Below are 12075 nucleotides of genomic sequence, written 5' to 3'. Positions count from 1 at the left end.
GTTGGCAACATGAAAATATTTGCATCCAACTTTGTTTACCAAAGCTTAAGTTCCATTTGGAAGGATCAGTTTTTTTCAGACAATTCGAGGCATTTGGCATTTGATACTTTCATTATAATTTTTTTCTCTGTGAATTCCTCGATGAATCATACAGTGAGTTCCAATAACTATTGTGTACCAAACATTGAAATCCTGACCAACATACTAGCATACTTGGAGCACCATCTGTGCAGACACCATTAGTATTTTTCAAAGAGATTTTATACTTTTCCTAAAACTTTCTTTTATTCACAAATGCTGTTGTAGTCATTCAAGAAGTTTGCTAAAGTCAAAACTTGTTTTTGAAATCGCCATTATTTCTATACCTCTAAAATACTGGGCATCGTTGTTTGAAAATCTAGAATGTTTGCTAGTTATCAAAAAGAGGTTAGTTATTTAAGGCTTCTAGGATTCAGCTTATACACTTGGTTAAAAATGATGAACTAGAGTTTTTCAACTACTAATTTAACTCTTGAAGTAAAACCATACCGTAAAAAAATATTTTCCTAACATTCTTCTGTTCAAGATCCATTTTCATGGGTTGTTCATAATGAAAATATTTAATTTTAAAAACATGGAGTATAAATTATAAATGAAATCCTCCTTGTGGAAAAGCTTTATGACGTAGGGCCAGTGGTTGATGTCAAATCCCCAAGCGTCACAAAAAACAGCTGTATGAATGCATTTATTCTTACAACACTGAAGTAATCCATCCTAGGCCAAGGTTTCCCTCAAAAGTTTTCAGCCTGCTGCTGTCTACTAATGGACCTTGATGAGTCCTGGAAAGCTGATATCACTGGCATCAGTGGACCATTTTCATTTGTGGTCAGTGATTTAAACTAAAAAACTTGCAGGAGGTCCTTGATTATGGCATTGCCAACATTGTTATAAGTGTATTTTGTCATTAGGAAGAATTATTGGCCTTGTTTGCTGTTTTTTGTTTTAAATTGTAATAGAGAATCACTGTTCTAAAATACTTTCTATTTTAGTATTTCATTTTATAAACTTAAATCTTAAGACACATTAAAGAATATCTCTGTAATTTATAGCATTCAATAAGAGCTGAGTACACTCTCCAATGTGTTTAAATACTGAGGATTTTTAACTTTTATTAATTGTCATTAAATCTTATATAAAACAAAAACTTTTTTTTATCAGGGAATGGTGTATCTTTCTGGCAGAGATATTGTCCACAGGGATCTGGCTGCCAGGAATGTACTTTTGCATCAAAGTGGAGATTGCATCGTTGCCAAAGTGTCAGATTTTGGTTTGGCTCGAAACATGGAGGAAAACTATCGTTTTTATAACACCAAACCTGATGAGCAGATGCCCTTTCCTTGGTAACTTAATCTGCTTTCATTTATTGTGTAATAAATATTATCATTTTACATTACTCCTTTATTTTCTGTTTTTTTTAAATTAGTTTTCTATTATGCATCTTTCATGCTTGATCCAATACTTTTGTGGGTGGAGGGGGGTGTCTTAAAGGTATCTGTGCTTTCTGTAGGTGCTTAGCAAACAGAATGTAGCTTGAGTAAGGATTTGAATTAATTTGAGAACACTTGAATGGTAGCTCTACAATTCATGCCACATTATTTTTTGTTTTTATGTGTCCTTTTTTTCTTTTTATGTCCTTTTTTTTTTGTTTTTAAACATTCAAAAGTACAGTCACCACTTTTCATTTTGTTTCTATACATTCAAAAGTACAGTCATCACTATTTATTTTGTTTTGAAATGTTCAAAAGTACAGTCAACACTTTTTATTTTGTTTCTAAACACTCAAAAGTACAGTCACAACTTTTGTTTTCCTGCCAGATTCTAAAATCAGTTTGGCTTCTTATTCAATTTGCATACAAACATTTTATATATTTTTCCTTTCATGTTAGAAAGGGAACATTTATTAGAGTCATACATCTGTTTACACTAATTTGATTTCTAGAAAAGAATTTGATAGTGATTAATAATTTTTTTTTATTTTGATCACAAAACTATCATATTCTTTAGCTAGCAGTGTTGTCAGCAACACAAGCTCTTTTTTCTCTTTCTAGTTTTGATTTTATATTTTGCAGGATGCCACCTGAAATACTGGACGATGAAGCTGAAAGAAAACCTTTCTCCTCAAAAGGGGATGTCTGGTCATTTGGTATCACAATGTGGGAAGTGTTCTCTCGTGGCAAACATCCCAGTGTCAAAATGCCAGAGCCACAAAATGTAATGAATTGGTACAGGCAGAAGAATCGACTTCCCAAAGAAAATTTTGTGTGTGAAAATCTGTATGACATTATGATGAAGTGTTGGCGTTTAGAGACCAAAGATCGGCCTGCATTTGTGGAACTGCAGCAAGAGCTAAGTTCTTTGAGAGGACAAAAAATAACACCTTGGGGTTAATGCAATTAACATTGTCTCGCCTTGTATTTAAGACAACTGAGCAATGATTGTTGTAACCTAAGGACTATTGTTTTTAATAGCCCTTGAAGTGAAGTTATCAAAAACACTTTGCATTTGTTGTTTATGATAGTCAAAGATCTTTTACGCCAAAACATCAAATATGAATTTATCTTTTTTTTTTTTACACTTCAAAACATTTTTGAAGAACTGAAGATCATAGAGACATTGTCAACTGTATTAAACTTAGCGAAGTCAGTTTTTTTGATAGTTGTGGCTGGTAAATCTGCTCTGGAATAATTTTATGCATTAGCAAACATTGTTTACATGTCAACTTTTAACTGTTAATTGACCAGTGACTGTTGATTATTGGTAGCTGAGTTTGAAGACATCATAAGACTTGTACCTACATGTATCTACTGATGCGGCTAGTCATAATCTGTTATCTTTGTTACATGGACTTGGGTTATAATCATGTATAAGGATTTTTTACACTTCATATTAATATGTATGTTTAAAATTTATTTCACCAAGAAAATCATATATTAATATCAGGCTGTACTAAAACTAATTAATATCTAAATGTGTATGATTATATAAAAAAACAACAACACACTACTGGTTGGAACATATGAAGATGGAAGAGGGGAGATAATACAGCTGTTAAGATGTGGGGCTGAACTAAAGAAAATAACTCACCGATTCTCAGATCACTGGTATCTCTTCGATTGCAGAAGCACAATCCAATTATGATCAATCAATATCCCCGATAAAAAGAAATAATGTCACAATCTCCAAATCAAATTTACATATTTTGATTCAGTAACACAATAGAAAACAATCCTCAGTCAAGAAATCCAAAAATCATAACTAAAGTTTCTTAACACATTTACACACTAGTCAAGGTCATTTACGCCCAACAGCATAAACAATAATCGCCCTACTTTACACGTGAAAAAAAAAGGTTAATCTGGGAGGAACAGGGTTACAACACTGCCCCCTCCCTTTTTCTGTTTGTCTCAAACAGACCCTGATCTCCTCACAATACTGGTGCAACCAGCGCACAACCTCGTTCTGGAAAACCAAATCAGTCTGGCCGAGCCCATTTTCACTGTCTGGCACGACGTCCCCAAATTCCAGCAACATTTGTCTAACCCCACCGCACTCTTCCTCTGACAGATCATCACCCTCATCTCCAAGTATCCGATCAACTCGAGAATCACATGACGAGGCACTAGCTACAGGGACCACCACATCACACTATGCAATAAGTTCCAATGGACAACAAGTGGCGATAACATTCTTCTTCTGAAGGTTGTAAGCTTGAGTGTCGATTTTCATAACCCGACCAGGTACCCTTCGGTTGTTTCTATTAACAACCACTATTCTCCCCACAGGCAGTCTACTGTGCGCTTCCTTCGACTGCTCTATAAGGCTTGTGATAGACACAGGATCATTACCTTCTATTGTGTCATATAATGGCTTCAGACTGTGCGGGTTTGCTGGTACCTTCCGTTATCAATACCCTCTTTATCTGTTCTTCTTCCATGTCGTTCCCCAGCAACGGAATTTCAAGATTTCCATATTGCACTGTGCCACCCCCAATGTTGTAGGAGAGTCCAAATAACTGCATGAAGTCTAGTCCCAGAATACACTCATCCATGATATTATGACTAAAATGTTGATTTGCAATCTCAATCTTTACAGTGATCTGTCCTAAAACTGGCAAAAGTTCACCACTAGCTGTTTTTATAGAATAGCCACTAATTTCATGAATTATGTTATTCTCAATAAGACTAGCATGAATTTTGATCTTGATGTGCCAGTATCTAATAGAAATCTGCAAAAATGAACTCCTATTTTTCCTTGTACTCTCAGACTTCTATTTTTTCCTAGCAAGTCCACCGGGATGATAAGCCTAGAGCTTCCTGTGAATCTTGCTGCCTGTCTCCGCCCCACGAGACCGGCAGAATCTAGTTTTCCTGGTTCTGAGATTGGATGCTGGCCTGGTGACTACCCAATCCCTGTCTTTCTCTTGGTCAGCCTGCATATCCTCGAGTACAATTTCTCTGAATGTGGCCAGGAGCATTACAATTTCAACAGTGAATGACCGGTCTATTTGGTCTGGGCATTTGCTGAGACCGTCGGTCATCTAAAGTTTCCACTACTTGTCTGATGATATCCGTGAGGTCCTCCTTCTGAACATGAAGACCCCGACTGAAATGGGTCGTTTTTCATGTGTCTTTAGCTGCCTCAAAAGATAAGGCATATACCAAAGCATCGCTTGCCTCTCTTTTTCCACTTGATCTGATAAACCTTCTTCAATTCAGGGTCACTAACACCATCAATAAACGCGTCTGTTATGAGAACTTCTAAGATCTCCTGGGTCAAGGTCGGATAAGCCAGGCGTGCCAGTCGTTCGATATCTGCCATCAACTCCTGTAGTGCCTCTTCTGGTTTTTGCTACCAAGTCTTCAATTGCATTCTATAAACCTCCTTCATGTGTTCGTCCCCAAATCGCAATTCCTTTGTTCTAACAATGGCCTCGTAATCTTGCTGGTCGTTAACTATCTGTAGCAATTCAGAGGCCTTTCCTCGCAAGGCTAAAATTAATCCAGTTGCTTTTTCCTCGTTCGTACTCCAGTTGATCACTTTAGCAGCCGCCTCAAATTGTCTTTTATAGACTGTCCATGAGACTGTACCACCAAAAATAGGTGGCTTGACTTTCCAAATTGCTTCGCTCGATCCTGAATTTGTTTATATGCGTTGAACCTTGCCCAGCTCGACCTTGACTGCCTGGACCTCATTGTTAAGGGCTTTAATCTTTTGCTCCATCTCTACTGTAAGCTGTGACTTCACAGTGGCGATTTCCTCCCTTAACTTACTTCTGAATTCCGCCAGATCTGTTTTCAGACCAGTCGCCATTGCTCGCATTGACCCTAGAAGCTCCTCTTTTATTTCACTCAACATTCTGCCGAGATCAGCCTTCACTTCAAACTCGTAAGTGTCCTGGTCAAACCCGTCTTCTTTCAAAGCATCTCTCAGACGGCTAACGAAGGCTTCTTTGTTTCCTGGCGCTGCGATGTCCTCCTTACGGATTTCGTTAATCTGGAGCTCATGTAGGCGTTTAGAAGTAGACATGTTGTAAGTAGAGTAGGCAATCTCCCACTTCTGACACCAGTTGTTAAGACGTGGAATTGAACCAAAGAAAATAATTCACCGATTCTCAAATCGCTGGTATCTCTTCGATTGCAGAAGCACAATCCAACTATAATCAATCAATATCCCTGATAAAAAGAAATAATGTCACAATCTCCAAATCAAATTTACATATCCCAATTCACTAACACAATAGAAAACAATCCTCAGTCAAGAAATCCAAAAATCATAACTAAAGTTTCTTAACACATTTACACACTAGTCAAGGTCATTTACGCCCAACAGCATAAACAAAAATCACCCTACTTCGCACTTGTAAAAAAAAAGGTTAGTCAGGGAGGAACAGGGTTACAACAATATCAATGCTAGGCTCCCTTTATTTACATCCATGCAGTCGTACCACTTAAGCAGAACAAGAAACCATCCTATGTGCGAGGTTAGAAATCTTTTTACTTGGCTTGAACTAGAAGGCACATGGTAGCACCAATGGTCCCTAGCTTCCTTCATGATGACAAGTTGAACAAATGTATAGGTCAGGAAATGTTTATACTGCTTAGTATGCCATTGGCTTACATTACTACCCATATAAGTTACAGAATGGTACAAACAGAGAACCATATTTTAATCAAATGTATGTGTATTATTTTTTACAATTACTTTAAATTTTATCAATGACTTTTATTGCCATGATTTAGACCTTTGGGTCTTGAAGTTTTTGTAAATTGTTTTACATGTTTCGGATGTTCCTTCAAAGTTAAAGATAATCTGCTTTCTAGTTTAAACCTCCCATAGGACGCTTGGGAATGGGTTGGGCAGGGTATGCACCAGGAACCATGGAGAGGACCAAACCACAGTCCATTGTGCATATCACAGGACCAAATAGTTTTTCATGGCCAGGTCAGTGTAAGGTCTAAGCCTGAGTCTGAAAGATCATACTAGAATATTATCCAATCAACCAAGCTGCTAAGAATACCTATGATCCTTCCACGCAATTTAAAGTCTCTGTCCTAATTGAGTTATCTTATTTGATCATGACAGTAAAAAAAAAAAACAACTTAAGAAAAAACCACACTAAAGATGTCCACACTGACACAGAAATATGTACACTTCTTTTTGTTATGTTCTACAGGATACGTTTTGGGGATTAATTTTTCTTTTTGTGTGATATTGTGTGTTTTAATTTATTCTGTTACCAGGATTTGTAATTATTAACTTTTCCTTATTTCCATATATGTGGATATTAATTTAAAATTACTCATAACGCTACTTTTTCAGAAACTTACTTAAGCAAACATGTGTAATTTGTAAAAAGTTTATGTATAAAATGTCTTAACATTGTAAGCTTTGATGTTGAAAACATGTTCACTGTGCCATCCAATGTTCTTTTTTTAAAAAAAAACAAGAAACAAACAAAACTAACATTTTTACTCAGAGTTAAATTGTGAACATTATCTCGCCTAACTTATCTGAGGGCCACATCATTTGCACTAAAGCCATTGGTTAATATGCATGAGTTAATGCCTGACACGTAGGACATAATCATCTTCTTTTTTGAACTAACGTCTGTATTATTTAAGATAAGATAAGCACTTCTTTGTGTTTTTCTTTGATAAATTCTCTGAAGACTTTTATTGTAGACTGAAACAAAAGTTGTTGTTTTTTATGCTTTCACTGAAATTTGAAAAAAAAAATCTTTAAAAAATATATAACATAGCATTATTATAAGATTATTAAGTTTGTAAAAAATTTTAAATAATAAATTTTAACACTTAGCTTTTCAAAAAAAAAAAAAAAGTTGTGCATAATAATACATATAATAGTACGATAAATGTTTTGTTTAATAATAAATAGTGTATCGCAGATGACATTTCTCCAAAACATTTTAATTAATTTGTTTATAAAAACGTATTATCTATTTAACAATTCATTTTTGAGCATCTCTCTATCTTCTTTAAAGTCATTAGTAAGTATAAGTATCAGGTTTAAGTCATTAGTTAGTATAAGTATTAGGTCTCAGCCATTAGTAAGTATAAGTATCAGGTTTAAGTCATTAGTAAGTATAAGTATTAGGTCTCAGCCATTAGTAAGTATAAGTATCAGGTTTAAGTCATTAGTAAGTATAAGTATTAGGTCTCAGCCATTAGTAAGTATAAGTATCAGGTTTTAGTCATTAGTTAGTATAAGTATTAGGTCTCAGCCATTAGTAAGTAAAAGTATCAGGTTTAAGTCATTAGTTAGTATAAGTATTAGGTCTCAGCCATTAGTAAGTAAAAGTATCAGGTTTTAGTCATTACTAAGTATAAGCCCAAAACAGAAGATGCGTATTATAATATTGGCCTAACTAAGGTTAAATAGCATTTTAGTTTTATGTTCTTGTCTGATTTTAAAAGTTTCTAACCCAATTATTAGGAACCCATTGAAAAGCCTTTCAAGCCACTGCTGAACTGACTGCTTAACATTGTTAGTATTGGTGTTATTAGTGAAAATATCTGATGTAAGGCTGTAAGCTGAATCTTTTGCTGTTGCATTGATGTGTCTGCGAGTTCTTGATATTGTACTACATAACAATAATCATTTATTATATTGTTAATTTTCTATTATCACGTTCAAATGATCTGTTTTTATTTGTCTCATTTAGTTTTGTAATTCATAAGCTTTCTTTTATTCCATTAACAATTATTTACTTGATCTTCCTTGTCTTTTGTACCATTATTATCTGGATATATATATATATTCTAAGAGCTGGATGATTGGTTGCTAAGGTCATTTAATCTTTATTTCGATTGGTTAACATTGTACCTTTTGATTAACATTGTACCGTTTGATTCATGAACATTGTACAAATATATTTCTCTATTTTCTATTTATTAATTTCAAATAAATAACATAATAGTATATGGTATGAAAGTAGTTGCCCTTGGAAAGAATCTCTTCTGTTGTTGAGCTAGCCAGGAAAACCAGTGACTTGGCAGAATTTAGATCATTGTTTAATATGCATTACTAAATGCATCACGCATAGGACGTAATCATCTTCTTTTTTGAAGTAACATCTGTATTCTATAAGATAAGAAGCAGTAAAAGAAATGAACGTAAACATTAGTATCTTTGAGAATTGGGAAGACGAGTCAATGATAAAGAAGGGCAGATGAAAAAGTGTCACACAGGAAGATAGGACTAAGGAGTGGAGTCTTCATGCCATCAGATAGTTTTAACTACAAGTTTGCTTTGTCATTATTGTTAGCCTATCTTTTCTGTAGGCAGTTGGTAATTGTGCTGGCCACATGACACCTTGCTCATTAATAATTGGCCATATAAATAGATGATCTTAACATCATCTGCCCCATAGATCACAAGGCCTGAAAGGGAAACGTTACTTTCTTGTACCTTTTCTGTGACTATTAAGACATTACTCATAATCTCATCTCTGCCTGGGGTATAGGCCACCAACCATCTTCCTCCAGGTATCTATCTCATTCATTATGTCTTGCCCATCTGCTTGACATCTGCTTGCGAATCTTGTATTTATTTTTTGCAGCCCCCTGTTCATCTTTCCTAGGGGTTCCAGGTGAGGGTTTAGCTTATGATGTTGGAAGGCGTACAGCCATAAAGCTTGAGTTGTTTTTGTTGCCTTCCTAATATATTTTTAAATAAGGTTTAAAGTTGAGTAGATATGTGAGATAAAGTGTGTAAGTTTTTAGAAGATGTTATGTCCATGCTAGGTCATAGAGTTTTGGGCTCATGTGTGTCCCTGCAGCTAGGTAGTAGAGTTTTGCTGTAATCAGATTGGACTGTATTATTTTTATACCAGCATTTGACCAAAAAATGTTTCATGTCATTTCTAAATCTCACTTGTCTGACTATTTAAGCCACATACATTTGATGCTGTAGCCTCACTTTTCATTGCAATATGTTCTATTATGTACAAAATATCTAATTCAATAACTCAGTTATTTGAATCTCAGTATTTTAGTTCTATCTTAAACAAAATTCAGTGACATAAGGTAGATTTAAAAAAAAATGTCTAACTCTTATTAAACAAGGTCACTTCTTGTTTTCCTTTTAGTAATGACATTTTATTTTACCATGATGTGATTTGGCCTACTGTAACCCATTACCAAAAAAAATAGACTGTTATTTGCATGAGACTTACTTATATAGATTGTATATAACCTTATTTTATGTACTTCTGTGCATATAGCAATAAGCACTTTTTTATGGTTGGTTTTTAAACATAATAATTTTTTTTTTTTTTAAGTTACTGGTGGTAACAAAAAATACTTTTCTGTTGATAAATTTACCGGTGGTAATAAAAATTTGTTTCTATGTTGTTAAATTTACTGGTGGTAAAAACATTTGTATTGTTAGACCTACTGGTGGTCATTAGCTGTGATTGGAGATTTTGTCATGTGTAATTTAGATCCAATCTTGTTATAACAAGCTTGGTATTTCTTAACACTCTTTCATTACTAAGTCATAACCAGCTGGGTTTAAACTTTTAACAATTCTGAATTTTTTTTTTTTGGATACATAATTATAAAACATTTATTTTGGCACTTTAGAAGTTTATTATAAAGAAATTTGACGGAGAATGTATCATCACATCATGCAATATTTGTTTCATCTCTATGGTGCCATATTTACATAATACACACTTTTTACAAATGTAGTTTATATAGGAATGTTGGAGGTCACTTTTTATAGCTTATTTGTATTGTAGTCCTTGTTACTGTTGGTCTTTTTCTTAGATACAAATGAAGAGGACCACATTATTCAAGATGTCATCATAAAGATGGCAGGTATCTTTTTCATTGATATTTTGAATCATTATATTCTCAATACAAACCTGTGATACATTAAAAGTTTCTGTTCATGCATTTGATAAGTAAAGGAGATCATTGAAGTATGTACTACATTTAGAAAAGCCTTCAAGAGTTACACAATTTGTGTGACAAACACTATAGTGCTTGACTTGTATAATTTACCACACCATAAGCTTCATGTTTGGGATTATTAGTTTCGAACTTATATCTCTGATCGCTTTTTTTAAGGTAATAATTATACTCTAGATTATATTATATTTATTATGTTTAAACAATCACCCACAACCTTTTTGTTTAATGAATAAAACCAAATTTCCAAATAAAACTTTTTGTTCATATTTTTTAAAAACTAAAATGAGAAACAGATGCATACTTGCAATAATTTTAATTCTAGATCCTCTTGAGACCCAAACAACATCGTGTCATAGCTACAAGTGATTTATATCTTTCTGTTGCTAACGTTGAGAAACAATGTTAAGTAATTCTCTTTCAACTGCATTCTCGTCAGGAAAAAACAAAACATTGTTTCAAAAAAATGAAAATATAAGGCAAACCGTCAGGACTTCAGAACTAACTGTCTACAGGAGAGTACTCTATGAAAATAAAGAAATGTTGCAGTCCAAAGAAAAAGTTGCAATTGATGGAAGTAGTTCAGGGAAAAGTGAGGTCCCAGGAATATGAAGAGAAACTACAAACGTTAGTCTGTTAGAAAACGCATAAAGGTTCCAAAAGGAATTCTTTACACTCATTCAATTGTTGGGGAAGAAGCAATAAAAAGGCATACATAATTCAATATAGATATCTCAGGTATCAATATGAAATGTTAATTTTGTCTACATCAGGTGTGGACAAATATGTTGGGTCGGAACTGGGTTTTGCTGAGTCATATGAAACGTTGCTCTCATCTTTTGAAGTTGAAGACATTGCCATTCTCTTCCTCAGTACTGTTATGCCGTACTCCCTACTCTCTCCCCCTCCTTTACAAACTCACTTCCTCCCTACTGTTTATCTCCTCCTCATACTTCCTTCCTCCTTACCTCCCATTTCCTAGCCTTGTTCCTCCCCCCCCCCCCCTGCGTCTAGGCATTCTAAATGAAACCGGAACTGAACCATTGCTGATATATTCAAGAGAAAACTACTGGGATGAACTTAGCCTGGCGGCTCAATTAGATTTGTATTCAAAGAAACCTGGCTGAACGTTCAAGTAGAAGTGCCGAGCAGAAGTCAAAAGTTAACATTTGTGTCTCTTGGGGTTCATAGTTCAGCAGACATCAAATCTTTAAGTAGTATCGCCATTCACCATGCTGCTGGACTAATTCTAGAGAGATGAACATTCACCATTTAGAGAGATCGATGAACTTTCAGTATTTAGAGAGATGAACTTTCACTACCGTATTTAGAGAGACAGATGAACTTTTACTACGGTATTTAGAGAGATAGATGAACTTTCCTAATTTAGAGAGATAGATGAACTTCACTATGTAGAGAGATAGATGAACTTTAAATTGTTTTGAGAGATATCTAAGTTCATCTGAACTGTCACTATTATAGCCCTACTTTGACAGCAAACATGCACGCACACACATTGTGCTGAAGTATCCAAAATTCTATTGTAAGTTTTTGACTTATTTTAGTCTCCTCTTTTTACAAAGCTTTTATCCACTCACTCTGT

The 12075-nt window shown here is 34.5% G+C and overlaps 1 protein-coding gene across 3 annotated transcripts in view; it reads left to right on the top strand.

Moving 5' to 3' along the window:
• LOC106079295 (tyrosine-protein kinase JAK2-like) overlaps positions 1-10432 on the top strand; it is a 41974-nt gene extending 31542 nt beyond the window's left edge. For all 3 annotated transcript variants that reach the window (XM_056043385.1, XM_056043386.1, XM_056043384.1), the window contains exons 16-17: positions 1198-1379; positions 2109-10432. In XM_056043385.1, the coding sequence (XP_055899360.1) occupies positions 1198-1379; positions 2109-2427 (501 nt within the window). In that variant the 3' untranslated portion in view covers positions 2428-10432. The remainder of the gene's footprint in view (positions 1-1197; positions 1380-2108) is intronic.
• Positions 10433-12075: the final 1643 nt, after the last annotated feature.

Source organism: Biomphalaria glabrata, chromosome 10 (genome assembly GCF_947242115.1).
Source record: "Biomphalaria glabrata chromosome 10, xgBioGlab47.1, whole genome shotgun sequence".
Lineage (NCBI taxonomy): Eukaryota > Metazoa > Mollusca > Gastropoda > Planorbidae > Biomphalaria > Biomphalaria glabrata.
The sequence above is the reverse complement of the archived record's forward strand: the minus strand, read 5'-3'. Positions and strand labels throughout refer to the sequence as shown.